Source organism: Glandiceps talaboti, chromosome 4 (assembly GCF_964340395.1).
Source record: "Glandiceps talaboti chromosome 4, keGlaTala1.1, whole genome shotgun sequence".
NCBI classification, from domain to species: domain Eukaryota; kingdom Metazoa; phylum Hemichordata; class Enteropneusta; family Spengelidae; genus Glandiceps; species Glandiceps talaboti.
Window position 1 is genome coordinate 12,116,627 of NC_135552.1, and position 27,994 is coordinate 12,144,620.

At 35.8% G+C, this 27,994-nt stretch overlaps 2 protein-coding genes and 1 non-coding gene across 4 annotated transcripts in view; all 3 read right to left on the bottom strand.

The window, feature by feature from the left end:
• LOC144434002 (insulin-like growth factor 2 mRNA-binding protein 1) overlaps nt 1-20,668 on the bottom strand; it is a 44,649-nt gene extending 23,981 nt beyond the window's left edge. For both annotated transcript variants that reach the window (XM_078122439.1, XM_078122438.1), the window contains exons 1-2: nt 20,328-20,668; nt 17,947-18,016 (exon numbers count right to left, since the gene is read on the bottom strand). In XM_078122439.1, coding sequence (XP_077978565.1) covers nt 17,947-18,016; nt 20,328-20,523 — 266 coding nt within the window. In that variant the 5' untranslated portion in view covers nt 20,524-20,668. The remainder of the gene's footprint in view (nt 1-17,946; nt 18,017-20,327) is intronic.
• Nucleotides 5,482-5,624, bottom strand: LOC144434736 (small nucleolar RNA SNORA14). Its single transcript, XR_013480854.1, has one exon. It is a non-coding gene; the product is annotated as a small nucleolar RNA SNORA14 (small nucleolar RNA).
• Nucleotides 20,669-26,552: 5,884 nt separating the features above from the next.
• The window catches only part of LOC144434164 (ubiquitin carboxyl-terminal hydrolase 40-like), a 40,236-nt gene continuing 38,794 nt past the window's right edge, over nt 26,553-27,994 (bottom strand). The window contains exons 28-29 of the mRNA XM_078122619.1: nt 27,691-27,791; nt 26,553-27,091 (exon numbers count right to left, since the gene is read on the bottom strand). Of these exons, the coding sequence (XP_077978745.1) occupies nt 26,971-27,091; nt 27,691-27,791 (222 nt within the window). The 3' untranslated portion in view covers nt 26,553-26,970. The remainder of the gene's footprint in view (nt 27,092-27,690; nt 27,792-27,994) is intronic.

Consider the following 27,994-nt stretch of genomic DNA (forward strand, 5'->3'; position numbering starts at 1 on the left):
TTACTGTTATTTTCATCTAAAGATTGTGTTAAAACTGAAGCCTACGCACAAATTAATCTTCCTCCCCTGACCAAACCTTATCTACAATGAAATGAAGGCAGAAGCATAATATCAATAACACAAAAATGTCTTTAAAAACATTGTATGGATTCCATGTGGGATTACTTGTCCTTTAGTGTGTATTACAAGACATCGACACAAAATGTGGACAGATTTGCCTTCCCACGTTTTTGATAATTTGAGCCAAATGCCTCTAACTTCCATATTGCATTTCATTCCATAGTCCACCCACAGTGTAAAACTTACACTACCCACTGTATTCTTGCTGAAAAGCATGACCAATATAATTAAAGGTCTATGGTATAACATGTAAATTGTAAATTTCAAGACCTCATACATTGTATTGTAACTGAGCTAGGGCAACCCTTTTTATTTCAAGGTTTCTCATCGGAACACCTTGTGGCAGGTTGATTATAATAAAAAAAATGTTTTAACTGTCCTGAAATGTATTACAAGGTAAATTAGAAAAAAAAAATAGAAAAAGGGAGCAAAACTAATATTTGTATAGAATAATCTTATGGTGTGCATGTACATGATTCTGTAAGAAGACATTCATGTCACACTATCAGCTAATACTGGCAGATAGAGATGAACAACATGACATATCTTACAGTCTAGTACATGTTGGTGATGCTATCAATTCAAAATTGTACTTTTTACAGTCAAATTAATCGAAACAACTGAAAACTAAACCACTAAAACTAAACCAGTGAATGAAACTCCTGGACCGACATACTACAGAGACTCGTGTCAGTAGGTATGGCTTTGATACAGAACTGAAAACTAACCACTGAAACTAAATCAGTAGGCCCTGCTAAAGAGGTAGTCTAGTTCCAATACGGTACCATTACCATTTACACCTCCACTCACAGTATAGTCAAAGTTGTTAATTAATCACAAAATTCTAACCAATAACACAGTCCCTCATAAAGTTACATGTACATGCACACTTAAAAAATCAGTATTTATTGGGGGCAGTTATGTAATGTCCAAAATATGGTATATTCAGCTCAGGATGCTACTTATACACTGTTATGTCACTATAACAGTAGGGGTGCATTGATTGGATGAACAACTTTTTGTGCTGATTGAGGGACTTTGACCAGACGTGGGGTTTAGTTAGAAACCAATGTCCATGTTGGCATCCAGACTACTACAGAGGTGTCTAATAGGGAGGACATAGCTACATGGATTGTGGTTAGCCACACATTCTATTAAACACTGTGGTTCCATTGTCCAATGTGTAATTAATGACTTAAGTTTGACAACGCTTAAACAAAATACAATTCTATCCAGTCCACTTTATAGCTCCAAGCCAATGCAAGACCTGGACCTCTCTCTTATTTAGTGTGACCCCCAACTATTTCTCAACCCTAGATAATTACCATGTGAATTGGTCAAGGACTCATACAGGAGCCTAAAATCTTGAATGTGAATTGGCTCTACTTGTTAGCATTATTGAACACAAGCTTGGGATACAATGGTTGGTACCCGCACATTCAAATTTGGTAGTAGTGCCATTTTTCACACAAGGCTAAATGACATTCACATTAGGGGGATACTGTACCTCGACTTTTAATACATTACTTATGATCAATCCTATCCTACCTTCAAAATTGAATAGATGTAAACTAGATAATGAATCCTGTAATAACAATGGCCTAATTTTGAATAGATTTATTGGTTTACTGTACAGTTATACTACAGTATTTTGAGAACTTGTTGATGTGATTAATCGGGTAACGACCACCAAATGGAACTGCTATTGTGACAAGCTGAATACGGATTTGGAATCAACCATTCAAATTTAAAACTCTGCCATAAAAACAGTGGCATTCATGCTCCTGAACCAGTCAAATTGGCTGGTCAAGATTTAGATTACCAAAGAATTCAAAATGAGATGTGATTGCTTTCAGTTGTGGCCCTCTGAAGCCAGATGCACAAGATGTATCAAGCTGCAATTTAAATTCAGATAGGCAGCCATATTATCCTGTATTAAACCAGATTTCATACTGCTCAGCTTCATTTGTAGGTATCAATTATTACAGTTTTCACAAATTACGGTAACACGGCAAGTGTCTTAAAAATACAGTTCTAGACTACATGTAACATACAGTTGACATGTGCAAAAAGTGTGCTGCAAAACCCTTTTGTATGCCCAACCTAAACACAGGGCTCAAACTTAGAAGGCCTGGCAGACCTGTCAGGCCAACTTAGCAGTAGTCCAGTACAAATAGCCTACTAGTGCTACACATCTTACCTAGACTACCAAATTTATAAGGTGATAGTCTGTTAGATCAATGGAAATCGCTAGAAAAGGATTTTTGTTGCTGGAACAGTTGATTTGACTAAATCTGATTACTAAACCTAGGTATAGGTACGGGTTAAATTCAAGCTCTGAGTAGTCAAATTTATTGTACTGCTAAACAACAAATGTCCCTCCCCCTTCCTTCCCAACATTCTATCCTAGGAATTAGATTAAATCAAGAGCAAGGGGTGGTGGTGGTGTTGGAGTAGATACTAGCCCACTGTGATCACATTTGGGGCATTATTCAATCAAAGTGTTAACAAGTGTGGCACCTAAAAAATACATGATTATTGACCTGCTTGCCAAAGTGTCTCACATTTACTTATATGTATGCTAGAGGTTAAGAAAAATAAATTTCCTGAAACAGCTGGTTGCTGTGGTGGGATTGTTGGTTTTATATCATTACCTCCATTTTGTTCTCTACTCTCTTTACACTGCTCTAAAAGCCATCATTTTGTTGCCCTGGAAACAACGAAGATATAAGGACAGATGATGACAGCATGGTATGGTTGCCAGTGGCAACATATCAATTAACGCCATTATGTCAATACATCTCTACAAACACAATCTGTCAGTTTATCAGAAATCAGAAATCCACATTATGCACAAAATTTTACCTGTGAACAAAAATTCCAGAAGAAAATAACAATAATTCAACCACAACAGATTCTTGTCAAATAGAGATATACAGAAGCAAACTGAGAATTAAAGCTCTAGTAACTAAAGAGATTTTAAAAAAAAATTTGGTGTTATTTTTTACTTAAACATTTGTGTTATGCTTGCTATATATAGTGTGTATATGATGACCTACATGTACAAGTGATAAACTTTAGCATCTGACAAAATTTAGAATTTGTTGATAAATGACAAGGTGCAGATTTGAAACTATTCATTTTATTGTTTACACAAGGACATCAATCCATACACAGTACCACTGATGACTAGGAGACGAGCAACTCTGCAAATTACAATTATCAAACACTTTCTATGAATGGTGTGTAGTTTTCAACTGGCAAAAAAAAACCCGAGAATTAGTCAGAGAAAGTTGTATGTACTGAAACATCTTTTGTCTGAATAAGGCAATGATTCACGATGGATGGAAGCCAACCAAAACAGACTCTTACCATCTCTAAGCATTCTACGACATGTTAATCCTGTCAGACCTATGAACTAAATGATGCTACGTGTCTGAGCATACGTGCATTCGGTACTTTACTAACATTGCTGTCATTGTATGGTTGCCAAAAACGATAACTATATTGTCTATAAACATCACTATATATCATTATTAACAATACCGTTCACACTGACTGAAATAAGTACAAGGACGATACTGCCATAACATTCTACAAGCAGTTTTACCTTGAAACAAATCTACCATCTAACCAATAGAAAAACAACCTCAGCATAGCCCTGACCTATATACCTAACAGAACTTTCATGATCAAATAATCAACGTGCAAATATGACTTTAAACAAATTACCATACCTTGGAACATTTTTCTGTGTTATTATTGTGAAGAAATGAAGAATTACAACATGTATCTAATCTTGATATAATTTTACTCATACATATGTCCAAAAACTGAGTAACCGATAGCGTCATATTTACACAAACTCTATTTTGTATGAACGACTAGATGACAAGTTTTCTACACTCCAAAAAGTTGTTTGTGATAAAATGCCATGACCAAACAGAAACTGTGCACGTGCATTGACTATTGTCACTTGCAAGTGAAACAACACAAGTCATGCTTCAAGTGAAACAAAAATAGCAGGAAAAAAGTATAATAGATCTGGTCTGTTTCCCTTTGATGCACTGTAAAATTTGTCCATTTTGTGAACATAATTTGGGAAAATATACACACCCATGACAGTCAATTTATAGCTCAGAGACTTATTCTTGTGTGTACAATCTCAACAATCTCTCTGCACCAACAACTTCTTGTCACCAAGACAAGTCTTTGGCTACATTGGGCACTACGCTATTGATTGTTATTTCATGGAGTCATAGAATTCTCACTCTGGTGACATCTTGAACAGATCATATACAGATGGCTAACAAAATTAGTACATGCTACAAAGGCACCATATTCTAGTCCAAACTCACATTACAGAATATTCTTACCATCTTCAGCGTAAATCTCAGATTGTAACATGGTAAATTTTCGACAGAAAGATTAAGTATCATCAGATAGAGGTATTCAAAGATGAAGTATTCAAACTTACAATACATGTATATACAAAATAGCGCCAATGGTGTTGTAGCACAACTGTACATTTTTACAAATGTTTAGCCATATGGTGATCCATGCTAGATAGAGGTATTTATTTATTGAATGATTATTGCCATTAATATTATTAATCAGCCCTGCTGTTATCTTTGCAATACACACACAATCATTTGGCTGTTGCTATGGGTGTTGTCATGTTGCTAGACATATTTGCATACATTTTTGGAATATTTGTTCACTTGTCTATGAATCCTTGATGTTATCTTTGCGATATACATTATGACTGTTGCTATGGGTGTGGTCTTGTTGCTAGGTATATTTGCAGACTTGGCCTCCATTTTACTAAGTCAGGTTAAGGTCATGAAATTAAGTGATGTGCATATGCCTCACATAGTAAAAACAAAGACATGATTAAAATATCACTTGAAATGTTTTATTCAAAAAGCAATGAAAACAATCCAAATTTGGCACTTTCAAGGTCAAAGGTCAAAAGGTCAGGGTCTTATAAGAAAACTCACATTTGATAATATGGGTGTAGGCACTTGAATGGAGTCGCTACATATTATACCTCCAAAGTTATCATGCATATTGTGAAATTTAACAACCATATTTGATTCGGTCATAAAACAAAGTGACATACATACATGTATGTCTCACATAGCATGTTACATGTACCTTTACGCAAGATTTTGCTGAAATCAGTTGGTGCATATCAGTAGGAGGGTGAATGCACAGATGGATCTGGGTAGTGCCTACTGGGGTTTAAAAAGCCTTTTATATCATTATACTACAATGTATATGAAGCACATTTAATCTGTTTTTAATATTGACAAGTCTCTGACACTGTTTCAGAGATGTCAAGCATTAACAAAAGGTAAAAACTCCTGTATGTGGTGTGAAATTATAGCCAAGTACACAATGATTACTTGGTACATTGGATAATCCACATTTACTATAGCATTCAAGATAGCGCCATAACAAACTATTGTATTTTAGCAAAGCTATGGGGTTTAAGAATGCATGAATCTTGGCCAAGTTAAGGGGTTTAAAATGCATAAATCCTAAGTATTCATGTATTCATAAAGGGGTTTCTAAGAATGTTTAAATCTTATCGGTGAGGTTTCAGAATGCATATCCACAGAGACAGACAGGCAAACTATATACAGACACATACAGACAGACAGACAGACAGACAGACACACAGAGACAGACACCACACCATGCCTATAGCACTACTGAACCTTATCAGTTCAGTTATGCTAAATAATGAAAATGCCAGAAGGTGATACATTTAACCTGCTGATACTTTGCCATTTCTACATTTACAAATCTTGTGTATTATAGTTGTCTTTGAAGCAGTGAACTTCTCCAGGTTTTATTGAATCAGTAAATAGCCTGTATACGTTACAATTCAATAAATACTGAAAACATATAGTGTAAGAGTGATATTAAACCAAGTATAACTAGAAAAATTGCATGAGAATTTTTTAGGGTTTGATTTGGACACTGAGAACACAGGCCAATGTTGGTTTGACAAGGTCTTCGAACAGTGTACACATTATATACACTGCTAGCTGCTTGATGAGTTACTTCACTTGGTGACCTTTCAATGCTCTTTTGCTATTTAATTACAAGTGAGAACTGAAAGGTGATTGGATGTCCAAGTCCTGATATCTGATTGGTGGTTACGTTCAATCAACTGCATGAGGAGAATGCAGTATCATTCCTTGAAAATGTGGAAGTTTGCTGCATTGATAAACACATTTATACAACCACAATGGAATAGGAATGAGTAACAAGTATCGTTAGCATTCTTGTTTTACGACCTAACGATTTTGGATACTTTTGCACTTTTTTTTGACACAGGATTGCAGATTTGTGATTTGTTTCATTCATGTATGATGTAGTGCAGTTTGTTCTTCCACCTTTCTTTCTACATCAACAAATTTGGAGTTTCAATTCCATTATTCAAGGCCACATCAAAATTACAGCAAGATGGTGGCAAAGCAATCTGTAGTTTAACACGAAATGGACACTAAACAGTGCTTGTAGGAGTGACAGATTTATCACCAAGAAAGCACTTCTATTTTCAATAAAACAACCACATTTTATAGTCTGCACATGGTGTAAGGGTACGATGTCTTCTATCAGTTCAGGTTTCATTTTTGAAATAAAAAGAAGTACCAAACCAGTTTTGTGATCAGCTCAGCTTTCATAGTTTGATATAATACAAAACCTAGATGATCAAAACTACACAATAAATTCCTCTAAAATTCATAGTCACCTTTATGAATATTTTCATGACTTTGATTTTAAAATGCTCATCGTTTGAACAAGTCAGCTATGAAAAGGCTTAATTCTGCTAGAGTATGTCAACTCAGCTTGCCAGATACAACAAAAATGTTATGGCTAAAAACCAGCTTGACAAAATTTTCCTTTTTTTCTCTAAATTTGTACTCATTTCATTTTCTTCTCTTTTTTTTGGAGGGAACGACTTATAGAAGTAATCCTTCTTTTCCCCAAGAAATTAACGTCACTTTGACTAACATTATGTAAGATATGCATTTTTCAGTCTTGACAAAATATAATTTTATGTCGCACTCTTTCCCTTTATTTTACCTTCACTAATACACATAAAGCCTGTCCATGAAATGGTGCCACATTGCAAATGGTGCCACATTGCAAATACGCAATCATGTTTAGCCAAGTTTTTCACTGAAGCAGAATCAAAATACCTACATGTACATGTACTAAGCTGGAGACCATGCGTTTGTTCAGTGACGGCTCCATTTATCACAAACATGCTGTGGACGACCTTTAACTACTGTGTAAGCATAGAAATGAAGACAAGGTCATTACAAATTTTCATTTCAATCCTAACCTGGGTTCAATTCAAATTTTTTTGACATTTTTGTGTAAATCAATGTCAATGTTTTCACGGATAATGACTACAAATCATAGTGACACCCTCCTCATACATAACTTGTATCCATTTCAACTGAAAATGACATTCTAAAGCTACCACAGAGAGATACATGTATATATAATACTAATTAGCTATGATACAAATCTATCGGTGACACACATTTAGCTTTACTCTCCTTAACCCATCCAAACCCTGTCTTTTTACATATTGTACATGTTATACATTAATGAATGTCATGCCGTGCAAACTCTGTTGGATGGCTGAATTACTATTTCAGCAATTATCTGAGGTTTTCAGTTTTGTAATCTAGATTTTTCCTAGAATCCAAATTAATGGAAACGGGAAATCTGACAATTTACGACTGGCTATAAATCTCTAACAATACATTGGAATGATAACCTCAGCAGAACAAGCAACAGAATTGCACCCATGAAAATTTCACTTTTTTGACCGACATGATAGACATACCAATACAGTGCTGAGCAATTTGCATGTTTTTCATTATATTTTTATAATCTGGTTTGTTTTTTTATAGATTGTTAATCAGTGTAGTAATTGTTGCATAAAAAAATGACATTTCAATTATTATAATTAGGATCTAAACTGCTGTAACAGCTTCAGAGAAAATACAAGCACCTGGATGTCACGCAATCTAGGTAATACAGAGTTGAAGAATACATAAACCGACATAAACAGGAAAGGGTTGCTAAGGTTAAACAACCGACCTTGTTTTTTTTTAAATCACCATCCCAGATTACATAGCATCAAATAATCTATATGCTAAAATAATCTCTTTGCCTACGACACAACAAAAATGCTTTTCAATCTGACAAATTAAAATACGTCAGATCAAGTGTGGACTATACAGTATATTATGAAACGTCCTTCCAGTACACACTGTAGGAAACATCTATAATGTGAATCAATTAAGATGTGAGTATACGGAGACTAACCTTTTCTCCGTGCAAGAATCCACATCACAACACCCAAATATGAATTCAACATTTTAACAGCAAACAGTACACAAGTATAATCATTCTAATAGCCATACCTGCCACCTCTGTACATTTCTAGTCTTGTTTATGGATGAAAATGATGATGAAAACACGGAAAATTTATGTAAATGTAAACAGAATCTGCACGACACAAGCACTATGGATGAAGATGGCCTGGTGTGAACAGCGCCCCCACGAGTTAATAATTGGCCAGCTTGAGAGAGAGAATTAGTGACGTGCGATCTGTTTGTTGTACATTTTCATATTCGAAGCACTGTCACTATTGTATCTACTCATAAACTGGGATTTTGGAACAGATGTGTAGGTGTTTATATTTTAGTGGTGATCGTTTACATACATTGATACTTCTATCATTGTATGTAACAATGAACAGCTGTACCAAAATGTGTGTATTAACAAAATAATTGTACATTAAAACAAATCATTTCATAAACATTGAAACAAGGTGTAGTTTTAATTATTTATCAAGACAAACTGTCCTTTGCATATATTAATATTTTAACACATGAAATTTTATCAAGTAAACTGAACAAAGACATCTTTAAAAAGTTTTAAAAAGTTCTTTTTTGCTGTAATTTTCTTAGAGATAAAAAAAAAAACATTTCCAGTATTAATGAGATTTCATTCATATTGAAATCTTTCCATCAAATTTCTGAAAAATTTGAAAAAACAACAATATACCTGGAAAGAAAGTTTTGTAGAACATAAACAAAACCTAGCTATAACCAGTGTGTAAAAATGTCATGAATTCATATCATGTTCATTTCAAAGGGCTCAAATTTATCACACAGACTTGGTAGTCAAGATATATAATATAGTATACTTATATATACAAGTGAACTGTTTCAGAACTTACACTAGTTCTCTATTCATTTCCATTGGTCTTACACTAACAGAACTACCATTTTATAAATTTGGTAGTCAATAACCCTTGGACTACTGCTAAGCTCTACTTCTGAAACTTGTTCAAAATGGTTACGGAAAAGAGAGGTTTTGGGGCATTGATAGGGATGGGGTTTGCAACCAGTTGAAGCTCCACTCACATAAACTGTATGGAATAATGAATGACCTCTGACCTCTGACCTCTAACCTCAGGATGTCTCATATCTCAAACTGAGTGATAGAACAGAGATGTCTTTACTAATTTATGTGTCCAGGGTTATCCGAGTGCACTCCGTTCACTTCCTATTCCCTGTAACAACTAAAACTAAAAGTACAGCTCAACTTTCTATGCTTAGGTCAGATTTTAGCCAAGTGAATTGTTTTACATACAGTTTCCTGTTGATTTCTATTGGTCTACCAGGCTACCACCTCATAAATTTGGTGGTCTAGACACGGGGTTTAGAATTCTAAGTACTCCTCAACTATTGCTAATTTCAAGCCTGAAAAGGACTCAATGGAGAGAAAGATTCAGTAATTACATTGTGCAGTAACAGATGAAATGAGAAAATACCAAGATACAAACACTTGTTTGGTTTCTGTCAGAAGAGGCAGATATTCTTGAATTTGATGTCCCATCTTGAGTTCTACAACTACATTTCAGAAATGAAACCATAACCTTAAGAGACATATGATGAAAATAGACAGTATGACAGATTTACAGACAGTTGTCAGTAAAAATATAAAAGATTAGAGAATTATAAGAATGAGTCATTACAATCTAATAAAGTACATCTCAGTCAACGCTTTAATGACAGATAATAATTTACTATATTATTAAGGCATCATTACTACTAAAGAAAATGTAATCAAAAATTGATTTCAACGTCTTGCAGTAATAAACAGGAAGTTACGTTTCTACACAAGATCTCAACAAGTAATTCCCTTCCTGTATTGAAAACATCCCATTGGACGACTGTTATTTTAATGTACAATAATAACACATCAAAGGTACGAGGGCAAAAAGGCTGATTCTTACAATTCCCACTCCAAACTATTAACATATGACTCATCCTTGGGCAAGTTCTGTGCAGCATTTGCCCTGAGAAAATAATGAGTATTATGATAAATTTGAATAAAATAAAATGTGTTGTTATGTAAATTAGGGGGATATTGTTTACAAGAAGCCATGGTTGAAGAAACTTAATTGAGCTTGGTAATGGCCTGGAGAAAACCTTGTGAGGGTACTTTGTAACATGAATAACAGGAGTGTTGTCATTTCTGAGTAAAACGATCCCCATCCCAGTAGATGTTATGAGTATATCCTTTTTCCTGAAATTCCTAACCCTAGCCAAAACTCCAGCACAATCGATAAGACTACAGTGACCGAGTCTGAGATACATCCTCTGTTATGGTTGTCAAATCTTGTTTTGCTATAACACATCAAATCCCTCATGTAAATTACAGTTGTGATTAATTACAGTGAAATATTGACACGACAGAAAACAACACATCATTCTTCATTTGTAAACCAAGATCTGATATACTAGGATTGTTGCTATGATACCATACAAGATTCAGTTAGGCTTAGGATGTCATGATGCAAATTTTACATCCAGGGTGAAGTACTGCCACAAAGCAATGCAAAGGAACTATATTTGTAAATTCACCTTGACCTAGTCTAACCTATAGTACTGTAATGACCTACCTAATACTCTGCTACTACCATGGTACTATATCACTATGGCTTCATGGACAATGGCCACTATAAATATTAAGTCTAGGTCACTTGTAGGCAAGCCATTTCATGGCGGTGGTGAAATTTTAGTCAGACTATGTGAACCCCACCCACAGAGACACATCGGACAATGTGAACACCACACTTCAACCCTTCCAATCCTGTTATTTGCTCCCCCTCCCCTTGACTCCAAATACAGATCCTCCCTCACAATAAGCAATCAGTCGACACAAATACTACAAGATTTGTATAGTAAACCAGGGAACACTCTTCCCTTTCGCTAAGATACCCCCCTGACTGTTCTTTAACAAACCTATTTCTATAGTACCGCTTTCAACAAAGTCGAACATTGAGTCATCGTGTCATGTCAGAAACTAGGTCACACCATCACGGCAGCAAATCAAGAAGTATGCTGAACACACCGAATTCAGTGCAATTTTTTGTACCCACGCTACCTGACTTACTCTTATTGACATGTACACTCGCATGCTCAGTCAAGACATCTATTCACTATTTGTCCGATATACATGTTTGTTTCAAATATATCAACAACTTAATAAACCAAAGCACATGTACATGTACACAGTACATGTATATCACACGTACACATGGTCTGCAGCATCTGCTGTGAAAATATCATATTGGACAGATTCTCCTATCTGTATTTTTTTAAATCTATATTACAAGAACAGTTCTATGATTAGCAATGCTACAAACAGCTGTACCCAACAGCAACCAAATGTTCAAGATCACAGATTCGCCTTGGCATTCAAATCTTGTAATAGTCTTTGAGATCCTAAAGATAGACTGCAATTCAGATTGCTGCTTAGATTATGACAACAATCACTGTAGAGATCAAATCATCTTCACACGTAATGGACATTTGCTGTCATGTACTGGCAAAATAAAATAATTTTGTCACTGTTTCCCAATTGCCTGTACAAACATCCACATCATGATCTAACATTTTAGTGTGACTATACACTATACAAACAGTATCAACTATGCAAATCAGTCATATATCTGTGAAAAAGACCAAAACAATCACTGCAATGACATTTTGTCATTTGTCCCTAAAATATCAGAATATTAAAGATTTTATAGCAAGACTGATGGACATTGGACTAAAGGTTTTGTATATGTAGTATACCACAGCTTATTTTAAACAAGATAAAAGATGAAGAAAACCATGACGATATCGTTAGAAAACAGGACTAGATTGATAAGATGAATGAGATGTTATCTGATGTGAATCTGTTGTCACATGGACCAAGTATTGATCAGGTGTGCTAATTGCATCATGGCTCTTTTTTTTTATATCGGCAATTTAAAGGGACATGCCAAGATCAGTTACGTCTGTTCGAGATGCCAACCATGTAACTTGTAGATCTGTACATTTTGAAAAGATGACTTGAAGTTGAGACTCAGAGAATGTCCTATTGTATGAGAAGTGTATTCACCCCTCTCTTCTTTGCTATGCCTATTGCACAATAAGCCAATCATTACCTACATATCATTTGACAGATATACAAAACATTTTTAATTACTATTTGTTTTGGTTTATCTGTTTTTACCCTAAAAATCCTGATACCATCAGTGATTCTTACACTAGTAATCACTACTGGCATAATAACCTAAACGATACCTTGTCTACATGGTATGTAGCTGTCATTAAAAAAAAAGGACACTTTTCTTCCATTACGACAGTTTTTGGCTGAAACAGGGTGCAGATCTGGGGCCAGTAGACAGTCTTCACGTGGGGGGAGACTTGGTAGACATACCACTGTCTGGGTCAATATAATTCCACAGTCTCAAAGAAGGTGATCTTTGACCTTCTAATGGTACATTGAGGTCAACGGGTCAACGTGGTGGTGACCGCTTTACTGTAATCCTTCAAACTTTCGTTATGACTTTTTTCCAACACTTTCCACAAAAACATTTTTGTTTTACTATTTCTGGGTAGTGGTTAAATGAAAATAGTTATTATCAGTAACGAAGCTGAAGCCAGAAATTGCTTTGTAAAAAAGGGCGGTCAAAAGATAATATTGCTCTGTACTGGTGGATGTGTTTAAACCAAGACCATGATGTTGAACAATGGTGAAACCAGTTGTGTAACAGGATTCACAGCCCACATACAAATACAGTAGCTACTAGGTCACACCATAGACAGTGGTCACACAAAGCATCTACATGTACGCAATGATATGGCCCGCATATATACTAGTAATTCCATGAATCAGAGAAGTCTTTTACGTGACTATCAAATTAACTCATTCCCCTCGAAATCGCACGCCTACAACGAGCAGGAGAGGGCATACTAGTATTGAAATAACTGGCCCAAACACCTCACACCAACAAAAAGCCAGTTTATTCTCCTAGCAAAGAACTATGTCAACTTTGTGGCGATTACAAAACAGACAGCCCTGACTGTTCAAACACAGTTTCACTTGAATCTAACTTCCAATTTCAAGTAGGCACCTAACATGACCCAGCAATAGCTTCAGCCAGTCAATGGTCTGTTATTGCCTTCCTAACTCAGCTCAGTTAACAAGTCTGACATGCAACCTGAATTGTCTAAATTGTGATCAACAATCCACCTTTTGTACCACTAAAAAGCCAAACTGCTCCATTTTCCATTGATTAAACTCATTCAGTAGCAATTAGTATCATTATGAGACCACAGACTACAGGTTTCAAACTTCCAACAAAATCCCATTCCGCCAGTTGAAATGCTTTCATTGCCAACCAACCATTTCTTCAATTGCAGACACTCGTTGCTTGCAAACAAAGCATTTATAGTGTATCTTAAAGTATCGGAACTCCATTACAATCAGATCATTTCTGATGCTTATTCTTCATGCATTACTACACATGTACAGTGTATCACAGATTAGAAAGACAAAGACTTGCTCTTTATTTAAATCCCAAAATAACTGACCTTTGACCTCAAAACTTCAAAAGCTTGTACACATTCTTGCACAACAAACTTCCCTATTATAAAGTACTAAACTAAAAATAACACTTCCTTCCCCTCCTTCCTAATCCTGCTATACTGCTATTTTCAGATAAAACATGATATTTAAGACATGAATATATACTGACCTCAAGGTGACAACAGTCCTAAACAGGCTATGAATAGCTTATAAAGTCTAGTATTAAAGGATATCTAACATCGCTAACTCCATGCTTTCCCGTCCATACACACACCCACGTCCCGGTAAAGCATGGCTTCCCTGTTGCATAATAACCAGGAGCTATATATTATATATAATAATGACAAAGACGGAAGTGTACAATACAGCCGAAATTTTCAGGTAACAATTTTCAAGTTTGTGTTTGGAACAAATATTTAATTAAATCAATACTATGGTTTACCATATGTTTTCATTTGGTGTAATTATATATCTTAACAAGTATAATAATAATGAACAGAAAGAATTGTTCTTTTACAGCATTTTGTGCAAGTATTAAACATGAACTTGATGAAGTTCACACCACATTTGGGTTGTATGCTATCCATCTCTACTATATGTAGAAACAGTACAAATATGGCTTGAATTTCTGACAATACTCACCTTCAAGTAGGCTGCTTTGAACAATGTTTACTCAAGTCAGGAAAGGGACATGTCATGTTCACTTAATATTACTGAATGCAATCTCTCTCAATAATACAGACTCCCTCTCCCCTACCACAGACAACCTCTCTCCCCTACCCCTACCACAGACTCCTCCCCCTACCCCTACCACAGATTACCTCTCCCTCTACTACAGACTCCTCCTCCATTCAAATAACTTCAAAAATGAAATTACGTATGATCTACAAGCAAGGAAAGGGTTTCTGGGGCTCAAGAATTGACTTTTAAAATTATTTCCAGTAATCTTTTTGTACACCAACTAATACTATGTGTAACACATTAACAATGAACCATAGTGTGTAACCCAGCTTTCTAGCTTAAAAATGTCCTTCTCCAGAACGGTTTTGCTGTACAAGATAGCCAAGTCTCTAGGCTAAAATCAACCCAGTGATCTAGCTTTCCAAACATCCGATACATACACAGTATTCCCAACACACTGCTCAAGTGTGTTTGAAAATATCCATCATATCTGGAGCAATAGTTTCTGTTATGTGTACTACATCTTGCTCAGGACTACATCATTCATAGTGGAAGGGCACTGTAAATATGTGTGACATCTTAATTTAAAAGTAAATGCGAGCTGTCATATCCTCATGTGTAATGCATACATACATGTATATGCACTGACTTCAAAATGTCATCCCAAATGGGTCCGAGATACAACTTCACACCAGCCATTGTTGCAAAAGACTTGTTCATCATGACAACAACTTGATGTAATTTAGATTTTTGGATTTGTACAGAATTAGTAACTGATAAGTTGTGTAAAACAGTATTATTAGTGAGTAAAACATTCATGCAGGTATTTGGTATTCATGGTTGTCTACTAAACTCTATGAGAAGCAACAAGTGTATTTTAAAGTCTTCATCATCATCATATTGGGTCACTTGACCAACTTCTCGCCTTGATTACAATAACTCCCTATGATAAGACACCAGTTTATATCAGAATGATGCTCCAATACCCGTGTAACAGTAGCCGTTCGCTGACTTGATTAGACAATCTTGGATTCCTTCACAGTCAGTGTATCTCCAGTTCAGGCTTATTTTCACACGAAGATCAGATACTCACCCAGACTGAGGTCAACAGTCAATGTCTTTTATAGCATGCATATATATCCATCTAAATCCCTTTCATATGAAGTACAGAAACATTGGTATTAAATGCAGTAAACCATACATACAAAGTTCCAATACTTGTGGTCAATTTTCTTCTATCAAAAACGAAAGATCACTTTGTTGTTTAAAATTACTTCGATTTTGGGTTAATCATCGAGTGGAAGCAATGCAACAACTTTGTATATATTTCTGGGGAGGACCCTGGTAGTTGATTTAAAAGTGACATTGTATTATTTGTAAGAATTGACAAACTTAGTTTTAAAACTTATGGCAGACATGTTTTTATACCTCAAAAAAATAAAGAAAAGAAGTCTGCTGTGTAGCGCAAAATTGTAAATTAAACCTAACCTGTGGTACTAAATTACTAATGTACAAACGGCAGCATCATGCTACTGTTTTATGTTATTTAATTCAATGAAATATTCGTCAAGACTTGAAAAAAAAGGCCTTTATTTTGTCTTGAACTTTTCACTTTTTGGGAGGAATCAAGTACATCAACCTGTGTCAACACAAACTGTGTTATTAATGAGATTTGCACAAATCTGTGGCAACACACTATATCACATTACATTACAGTTCACATCCTTGATCCCTTATTTTATTGTCACTTCCGGTCTCAATGCCAACATAAAATGGGTCAATTTGAAAGACTGTCCTACAAAAAATTAAATCACATGTTCCTACAAGTACCAGTACTGAACTTTTCCTGCACATACAACGGTTATTTATACAGGTTACTTGGTAACCCAGTCACAGCCATTCACAGTTCAGCCAAGTTGGAACAGTGCCATGACTCTCTTAATCTCACAAGAAAAAGGTTGTTGCAAACTACAACAGGTGGACACGTTAATATCACCGATCATTAAATCGTAACATTATAGGGTAGCCGCAGACAAACACTAAATTAAACAATTTATAATTGCAAATACTAACACCCAGTTATATTTAGAACAACTATCGACCTGGCAACGGGTTCGAATATTTGAGAAATCAGCACTCATAATACTATGTATTTCGTATCAATCCCTTTATTATAAATAGCTCTGTAACTCTATAGCTTTCTCTGACAAAAGCATAGAGTAGGGTAAAAACTAACATGACCCATTCCTCTAAATATGGATCTTCATAGTTGAAAGAATGAGTTTCAATGAGCAGAAAAGCTACGTGGTTTAAGCAGCTATATCGAGAATATACGGTATTATAATTATATTGTTGAAATACAATGACTGTACACAATACTGTCAACACTACAACCAGTACCTGTACACAAGGCCTATATTACACATGACACAACAAATAAAGTATATCTGGTTATGATATACTAATATTTATAAAATGCAGCTGTTCCATCTCCTTTTCCCATGGTGCTTCAGGAAAGTGTCCTGTTTTCCTATAGATTTCCGGGAGAAAGTGATAAACTCTTTCCAGATCCTATTTCTAACTTTACAAGTCACACAATGGCCCGTTTATAAAATTCACATCAACATGTGTGTGAAAGCTTAACATTTCATACCCTGTGCATGAATTTGTAGGTCATACAACTGCAACATCATTGAAGTGATATGTTACACAGACAAACTGTCTGGTTACATTTGTCTATTTTCTCACAAGTTGACCCTTGATTGTTTGCCTTGTCCTCAGAGAGACCATGGATGTATTATTATTATTATTATATTAATGAAATGGCAATCTGACCTTAGACTCAAAATTCTGGAAATGGTAGAGAACTTTATTGGACTGCCAGTATAATTTATTGACAATGACAGAACTCAAGAAAGAGGATTTCCATCTTGAAAGTTAGATAACTTCCAAACGCTATGAAATCATGCCTTCATCATGAAAGTACATGTACCATACTTTCATTGATATAAATTTGTACTTATCTGTTGAAAACACCAAGCTTTTTCAGCAGTACAGAGGCCCAAATGATTTACACCGTTTTGTACACAATAACATTGACACGAATATGTCCTTGACACGTAGTCGAAAACATATATACAAAGCATTCTCGTCACCACAAATATCACTCACCGAGCCTGGCCTTGTGCTTTTCTGCTGGTTGAGTACTCCACAACGATGACCTGGCCACTCAGATTGTACCCTACATACAAGAGGGAAAAACTAAATATTCAGTTAAAAGTGTCTTCACCTTGTGTTTCGGCAATTTGACATTGTTATTGACATGCCGAGTATTTTCCATACGTACGATGTTACGCGCCTTCACTGACTTTCGTTGGTTTATTTCTTAAAAGGTCGTTTTGAAACGCTATTCAGTTCTCTTCTTACTTTAATATGTCGTGTAAACGTCAAGTTCACACCAGAACAAAATGAGCGCTTTGTTAAAGTTATATGTTTTATCACCCGAGTTTGACAACGGTCATCAACTGGAAAAACGTGCCTTTTCGGAATTGACATTTTGAATAGTAACTTTGTTCGTGTATTTCCACCGTCAGTGGAAAAGTTGTAAATAAAACTGGGACATAATGAATGAAAATACATATATAACTTGTAATTATTAAATACCAGTACTGTTTGACTTTTCAAAAGATTTGATTTGATTTTCAAATTCCGTTCTATTATTTACTTGCAAATGAAGAAGCCCTTCTGTATACAAGGTTTCACAACGGGCGTTTTCCCATCATTACGAAATGCACACACCCAGAGCACATTGCCTTTAGAAAATAGCATGCAGAATTAAATTGGGGGGGGGGGATTTGTTATAGTTTACGGAAATAACGACCATGTCTTACTAATTGAGCTCAATTAAAAATGTTTACTTTGCATAGTTGTAATCACGATTCTAAGGTGCAATCTTTTTATTGAAAACGCAAAAGCAGGTCAAATCGCTACGGTTTACTGCAGCTAGTATCAGCTCTCCTCACGGAAAAAAACCTTCCTACCTGAAATGACAACTTCCTTACAAAATATTCGATCGTTTTCGTGTTAGGTTCACTGTAATATTGAATGTTGTAAGGTTTATTTAGTCTTTTTGTAATTATATTGAAGAGAAAGGTGAGATCCCACATTTCAAGTCCACGGAAAGACGCGTTACGTTCAGAACGACGCACCTCGAGTTGGATCTATCGGGCAATGTTGAAGCATGGAAGTAGAACCCCAGGAAGGACAACTGGTCATAGATCAAAGGGACAGTCATCGCCTCCGCTGTTTGCTAAGAAAACAAGTTTCTTTTCGTAGTACTGGGGTGTGAACAGCAACTTTTAAAGATCGTAACAAGCTTAGCATATTGATGAGGGCGTCCAGGTTTTGTTCGGGTGTTCTCGACTATTATCGGTAGCGTCATGACGCATCATTGATCTAAACATGGCCATCGACAAGCAATTCTGTGGCATGGCATGCGTGACTTCTGACTTTGACTATGAGGAAAATTCTTTCAACACGAACGATGCTGATACTATTGAAAGTGCTATTGTGGAAGAGGGGTGTTTTTGTGTATGTAAGGGCCCGGAGTCGGGCTCAATGATAACGTGTGACGGCGAAGGTTGTCATGTTGGAAATAACGAAATAAACATAAACAATCGGGTGTGATCACAACATTAGGCGTAATAACCTTGAAAATCGGCGACTTTTGACAGCCATTTGAAGCTTTGCAGCAATCTGCAGCTAAAAGATTTTGGTGTCATCGGAAAGCTTATAATCAGCGCTTCAAATTTTACTAAGACACTTCTTTCGGAGATTGTCGCGAAGAAAACAGTCGGGAGGTGGAATTAACTCACAAAAAATGGCATGGAAGTTAAAAATCTTCATAACTTATCTAGTTGTCGCCCGATTTTCAAATGTTTGGTACGACCAAGCTCGTAGTGACGCTATCTAACTGCTGAAACACTCTGCGCAGTCGCATTGACCCCCCTATTCAACTGCGCTTGCATAGCAACGACCCTGGCTTTTGGAACGCCTTAACAACAGAAGAAGGGCGTTCTTGAACCGCGGAGGCGATGACTGTACAAAAGGGACTCAACACAATAGAGACAAAGGGATTAACTTGGTCTAAAACAAAAGATTTTAAATCGGATTAAGCCAGTTGTCCTTCCTGGGGTTCTACTTCCATGGTTGAAGTGAACACAATTGAACGTTTGTTGTGAAATCGACAGCGGTTTCAAAGCATAATTAATTTAATATCCCTCATCCTTGACAATGTGTATTCTGGCACCCCATTCTGATGGCTAGAAAGAATCGGCAACAAAATGCAAAAGGAAATCTGACACTCGCTTCCCAAATGCATTGTTCTACGCAGCGTTGGGAAATAGTAGTAAAACCATTGAGTGCGCTCGCGGAACGACTGTAGCTACTTCCTTGCTCTAGGATTCGCTCCGCATTTCCGCTACGTTTGACTGAAACAAGTGTATTTCTTGGATGATCGGCAAAGTTGTCTATTAAGTACACCGTCAACTCACCGTTTAGCTTGTCTATCGCTTTTTGGGCAGTTCCCTGATTATCACAATCGACAAAAGCGTAACCTCTAATCGTTCCATTCTCGTTTCTCGGTACTATAACGCTCGTACAGGCCACGCCATGTTCTTCAAACAGGCCTTTCAAAATGGACTCATTTACGTCGCTGCTTAGATTCCCAACGTATAATTTACTACTCATGCTGGACGACGGACTTAAACCTTTAGCTAGCCCTGGTGCAGAATCCGGGTGTTTGAGGCTCCGGGTGAGGGGTGATTTGAGGCACTAGACCGGACTAAGATGTACGGAATTTTGTGAAGTGCTCAGAGTTGAAGTGAGCACCGCCTTTGACTATAACCAGTATGAAATACTTGAAATATTTCACTACCCCACGTGGTCTCAAAGCTCACGTGACTGATTGACACGTCGTTGATTGACAGTTTGTGGTTTTGCCGCGCTTATTTCTTAGGCCCTGATTGGTCAAGATTGCCTAAAGACACCCATGAAAAACCAATCGGCTCCTCAAAGGAAAGTTCGTACAACTTCGTGATGACCTTTTTTTCGAGTTCGTATCTCAAATACACGTACGGTTTCTTAACGCTCTCGTCGGACATAGATACATGCATGTATATTCACTTTTCTCCAAAAAGGTATTTTAGGCAAGATCTCCTATATATTGAAATTATTTTTCCCCCACGTTGAAACAATATGAAGAATGCATTGATATATGTTTACGATACAGAAGCTAAGCAAAACATGAAAATACATGTACAATTTCATGGCGTGCTGTGACGATGGTGTTCTCGGACCAGCTATGTATTAAAAACCTGTGCCATGTGGGAACTCCATGGAAATCATTCACAGAATAAAATCAGTGTCAGTAGTGTACAATACATCATTGTTGTAAATTTAGAGTTATTCTTTTCAAAAAAATTACCATATCGGAGGGTGGGGGGGGGATATACTCACTGCCGGCCTTATTTGACTATACACATGATGTTCTACCCATCGGGGTGCGTTTTCCTAGTAGCCCACTGGTCTAAAATGGGCTGGGGTTTTTTTTTCGAGCTGAAGAGTCTAAAATATGGAGTCAGTGCATTATTCTCGATTTTGCTTGGTCTTTGATGTGGTCCATTTGTCATTTTAATACCAAATCTTAAATGTGCCATTAATTGCCCCAAAATGTTGCGTCCTATTAAAGGCAAATGTAGTTTGATCTTTTTACATTTGTAAAGCTGTAATGGTTTAAAATGGGGCATTGGGTTTTGGTCAAAATGGATCTGGAGTCCACACCCAAACCCATACCCATACCAGAGCTGGCCACTGGTACTGCCCCCCCCCCCCCCTTTGGATCTTTTGTTGCATATGTATCATTTCAAGACTGCTGTAGGCCGACCAGCAGTTTTCCAAGGGCCGAAATACTGCATAATACAACATTTAACAACCCTATTGATATTTGTTTTATAAATGATTATTTAACATTATTTCATATACATGTATACTGTAATTGTTATTTTGACAAGAACTGTCATATGTACCTGTTTACAAGCTTACTGGTTTTGTACAGTCAGTTCTTGTTGTGTTTACCTTCTAACAAAAACTTGAAGTATTGTTGTGAATAATAGTATACAATAAAGTTCCATGATTCTGCAATTGGAAATTTAGAAAATGGGCATTTCATATTTTAATAACTTGGCTATTGGCATTGTCTGCTTTTGCCATCCTACTGCTGTGTTGTTGTATATTAGAATGTACTACTTTACCAATCAGATTGATACTGAAAACCATGCAATGATTCAAACATACTAAAATGTTCAAATTAACAAGGAAGTTGCAACATATCTTTGAAAAAAGGCCAGAAGTCACATTTAGGTATACACATGTGCATTCGTGGTTAGGTATTTTCTAGGCCATAGCAGATATCAATTTTATAATCAGATTCATCTGAACAAAATGAACTGTTTAGAATGAGGGTTGATAGGGTAAGAATTACAGTACAAACACAAAGGTGTGATGGACTGGTTGTTGTATTAATGTGCCAAGTATACCACATGCATACATGTTTATGATGCTAAGGAACTTTCTCAGTTGACCAGCTGACAAATCAGATTGATGTACTTGTATGGGTTGCCCTGGGTTGCAAGATAAATGTTACACCCTGTTGTCATATCACAGTGCCAGGGGAGAGGAGTATGTCCCACAAGAGAGAATGGGGATGTGGTACAAGGGGTGTGGATGTTGACCTTGGTCCAAGCATGGTCAATAGTGTATCCATGTGTTTAGTAGGTCACAGGGTAAATCTAAGCCCATGCAGGAATCCAAAACAAAATGACTTTTTATCACTTGACATTCAGCTGTCCCAAATAGATCAAAATACAGGGATTTTTACATCAAGTGACTATATACTAATTCACCTGTTAACGACTGTGATTGCAGTAGTTGAAAACAATCAACATACCATTACAATTACAGATGTGGTGACAGAGATGGGATAGAGTCCTTCCCCTTCAAGTGGTTGTGCTTGGTAACATACCCATGCATGGAAGTGGTGGAAAATTAACCAATTCCATTAAAGTAATTATTGTGTTCACAACTCTCATACCAAAATAACGAGACACAAAGCCTGCTTATGGGAAGCAAGTCTCGGACTCTGATAACTTTATAGTTATCATCTCAACTTCTATTGCTTGGACATGAGGAGAGGAGAATGTATTACAAAAAGGAAATGTAGAGAATGAAACCAAGAGAGAATTATATTCTACACAGCAGACTCAATTATTTTCTTCCAGCCGACCCCCCCCCCCCCTGTAATTACTGAAGGAGCCCTAAAGTCAAGAAAATATGAAGCATCATCATTAGATAAACACATCAAACTTTGGGTAAGATGAAAACATGCAGACATACATAAAATAACAAAACTACTCAATGTACTTTTGACCTAAAGCTAATTGTCTTATTATTAATTTCATTTTTTTAAAAAGAATATTTGTCTGTTTGCATGAGGGTCATAGTATTTAAAATTTATACTAAAAATGTGATTATGAGTAGTATTTTAATGTATAAGCATGTTACTAGAAATGTGTTGGTAGAGACAGACAGACAGACAGATAGATAGATAGACAGATAGATTGACAGACATGTAGAGATAGATAGGCCTATCCATATATACCTATATTTCTATATACCTATATATCTACCCATAGATAGATAAAGATAGCTAGACAGATAGATAGCTAGATAGCGAGAGGATTGACAGGTGGATGGATAGACATGTAGACATACATAGATTGATACACAGATAGATAGATAGATAGATTACATTACTGTACTGTAATGTAACTGTAATACAATGTATAGTGTATTGTATTGTAATTTAATGTAATGGTTAATATTTGGTGAAATGTGTACAAAATGTAATGTAATGTAACGTAACAATACTGTAATGTAATGTAATGTAATGTAACAATGTATTGTAATGTAATGTTAGTTAAATTTGCATTTAAGGAGGGTGAAGCAAGCTATTTGTAAAGTATATGCACATCAATTGACAGGGATGAAAACTTAGTTTGTAATAGATTGGATGAAATGAACAGAAATATTAAGTATACTAATATAATGTAATGAATGAAATCAAATTGTACAAGAATGTAAACTAAAGAATGTCAAAAGTGTCATTGTACATGTGTTAGTAGATATATGCGACTCTTTTAACTGATTACATGCTTGTTTGGAACAAATGTTACCTCAATAAATGGATTACATACCACTTTAAACAAGAACAAATCAATCAATCAATCAATCAATCAATTAACCAATCAATCAATCACTTATTCCCACTGATGATAAAATCCCAAAACCAGTTATTAAATCTAATCTTTAAAATGTCAAATCCATTACTCATCTTAAATTTCCAAAATAGAATATGACATAAAATTGTACATACCTGTCAGCTGAAGATGCTTTAGGACATACATGATAATACATTGGTTGGTTGGTTGGTTGGTTGGTTGACTTCTTGGAGTAACTTTCACAACTTCAAATGATTGTAACCAAAAAAAAAAACACTCAAGCTATCCATCAAGATAATCATTACAAAAGGAACCCATGATAGTTAACTTTGGTTACAGCTTTTATTTTCAAGATTTTGTCTTTATGCATGTTCACATCGTCAAAGGAATTTTTTAGAAGTTGGTTACATTTCTTTGAAAGAAGACACCTAGAGTAGGTAAGGAATGGACTAAAAGAGAACATAAAGGTGATTCCAATAAATGTAAATACTATAATTTTTTGGTGGAAAATAACAAAAAAATATAGTATTATAAATGTACTTATTAAACATAATCTCCACACTAATAAATTCCAAATATCAGAAATTTTAAACTATGATATATATAATATATATGTTTTATAAATGTTGCTTATAATCATTCATAACAAAACAGGAACAACTACAGAGATTTGTTCTAAGTACTCAAAGAAAGAAATCATTTTGCATTACAAAAATATCGACAAAAGACAATCTTCAGATTTTACAATCTCCTTGTGAAAACATCTTCTTCTTTTTTAGCCTTCTCTCTTGATGTCTTAATTTCTCAACTTCTATCTTTGACTTTGTTTATTGTTCATCAAAATGTTGATACATATATCTTGGTACAAGTCACAAAATGAAATCTTGAAATTTGAGGCAATCACTCCCGGTTCTTGAACAACAGGAGAACTTCTACTTCAAAATGGATTTAATTCACATATAATGGCATCTACAAAGTATATGATAAGATGACTTCAAACTAAATAGTTGGAGATTAAATGCTTGTTTTTAGCTACCTTGCCCTTGCAAAACAAAAAGCTTCTAAATGTGAATATTCATAGAACACAGTGGGAGAACCATTGACACTTGTGGGGAAACTATTTGTCTATCTTTAAGATCAAAGTTGAATGGAATCCCTTATGCATTCTTTCATCAATACAAATAACTACTGCATATCATACAACACATCCTTTTCTATGCAGCAAGAACTGTTAAAAAATACTGTAAATTTAAAAAAAAAAACGTCAATGGTGTTGTAGCACAACTGAATACTTTATGCAATAATACAAGATGTAATTTTTGGTGTGACATCGTTTAGTCATGGTGGGTTGATTGATATTCATCACTATTTTTTGTCTTTGTAAAAGACACTTGTGCGGTTGTTGCTATGGGCACAGTCATGGTTACTATGCATATTTGTGTTTGTTATTGAATGTTCATTCACTTAGCTATCCATCAGTGCTGCTACCTTGTAAAAGATAGTGTTGTGTGGTCTTTGTTGATTGTTGCTATGGCCATGGTCTTAGTTGCTAGGTATATTTGTATCCATTTTTTTGGATGTTTATTGTGTTGCCTACCCATTGCTGTTGTTATATATAACACACCCTGTAATTCTGCTGTTGTTATGGGTATGGTCTTAGTTGCTATGCATATTTGTTTCTATTTTGGGAATGTTTATCCTGTTGCCTACCCTCACTGTTGTTATCTGTAATAGACACTGGCATATTGCTATTGGTAACCTTGTGGTTGTAGTTTCAGTTTCACTGCAATCAACCCAACAGTTTTGGACCTTCAATCATACACACACGCACGCACACACGCACGCACACAAGCATGCACGCACGCACGCACGTACGCACACACACACACACACACATACACACACACACACAATATACACCTCATCACCATGCCAATACTACTATTGAACTCACAGCAGAGTTCACCATGCCTACAGCACTACTGACCTCACAGCAGAGTTCACCATGCCTATAGCAATACTGAACTCACAGCAGAGTTCACCATGCCTACAGCACTACTGACCTCACAGCAGAGTTCACCATGCCTACAGCACTACTGACCTGACAGCAGAGTTCACCATGCCTATAGCACTACTGAACTCACAGCAGAGTTCACCATGCCTACAGCACTACTGACCTCAAAGCAGAGTTCACCATGCCTATAGCAATACTGAACTCACAGCAGAGTTCACCATGCCTACAGCACTACTGACCTCACAGAGTTCATTTGTGCTAAGTGACTGTACACCAATACAAAATGAATCCTCACAACTTTTATGGGTGAATTTCCAGTGTTGCCAACATCATCAGATCCATACTTCCATGAAGTGCACCTATCTTTTAGTCCATTAAAATCAAAATATGTAGAAAGCTAATATCCAGTCAGATTTTGATAATGCTTCGTTACATATGTTCCACATATCAATAACAACTTCAACTGTTTCTTGTTTAGCAGCGATAAAATACTGTCAACTACATTCATTTCCATAATATGTAATTCCTTCCACTTCTTGAACTGGCACAATCAGCTAATCATGTCCCATTTTCCATTTTTTCACAAATATATCAATGACCCTGCGGATACTAAATCCTGATTGGTTGTTACCAACTTTAAGCCACACCTCCAAGTGTCAGGAATGACATCACTGGAAAATATGTAAATGAGCTGGAACATACAGGGAACATCATTAACATAATTCTTGCAGTCTTCTTCTTGTGCACAATTACATTCTTCATTATATATTTTCCACACTAAGTCTCACTTTCCTTCTCTAGCTTTGATTTCTTCTGACACATTTTTCAAAATAAACGGTTTTCCATTCACCCAAAATCTCCAACATGTATTCGGATTCCTACTTCAGGTTTCTTATTTTTCTTTTTGCCACCATCTTTATCACCTCCACTATTTATGTCTTCATTTCTAGCTCGGTTTTCTTTTCTTCTGTTCAGGAATAAAAAATATATGTAGACAACTAAAACATTAAGAATTGCAAAATCCAACCCCTGTTCAATTTTCGCTTGTAGAAAGAGGAATATTTATTATGGCAAAAGAGCATACAACCTCAAAAATTGTTGCTATGCACCCCCCCCCCTCCCCTCCCAAGTTACGTTTAGACAAGATAAAGTTATTATGATGTAATTATTCCTGAACATTTTATGCAAAAAGTAGTGAAATTCTTGCAATTTCAAATAACATTCATTCTATAGCTGAACCTCCCACTAAACCATACAAATACAACTTAAAGATGAACGGTTGCAATATAATACCATTATTCAACAATTAAAATGCCCAAAATAATCAAGGCTGTCATAAATGATCAATCATACAGATTATTTATTAAAATATATCATAATCTTACAATTCTGATAATTCTTGATCCTACTACACTGATACAGCTTAAAGATTAACAGCAGATAACAAAAATCAAATTCAGAAATATAGAGCTATTATTAGGAGTAACTTTGGAACACTTTACATTGGTACCTTTTGTAAATTCTATGTTTGATAAATCAAAAGTTACATGGGAAAGCACTGTCTACCTTTTCTTTCTGTCTTCGGCTTCTTGTCTTAATCTATCCTTACCAAGGTCATCTTCTGCAGTACTGAAATCATCCAGCTTTGCTGACTCAAATTGTAAGGCCTGAACAGGGAGGGGTAAAGCAAAGAAGTCCCACCAATCAATCAATCAATCGATAAATCTATTATTTAAATAGTCGATCAATCAATTATCAATCATTTAGTCAATCAATCAATCAATCAATCAATCAATCAATCAATTAATCAATCATCAATCATTTAGTCAATCAATCAATCAATCAATCAATCAATTAATTAATCAATCAA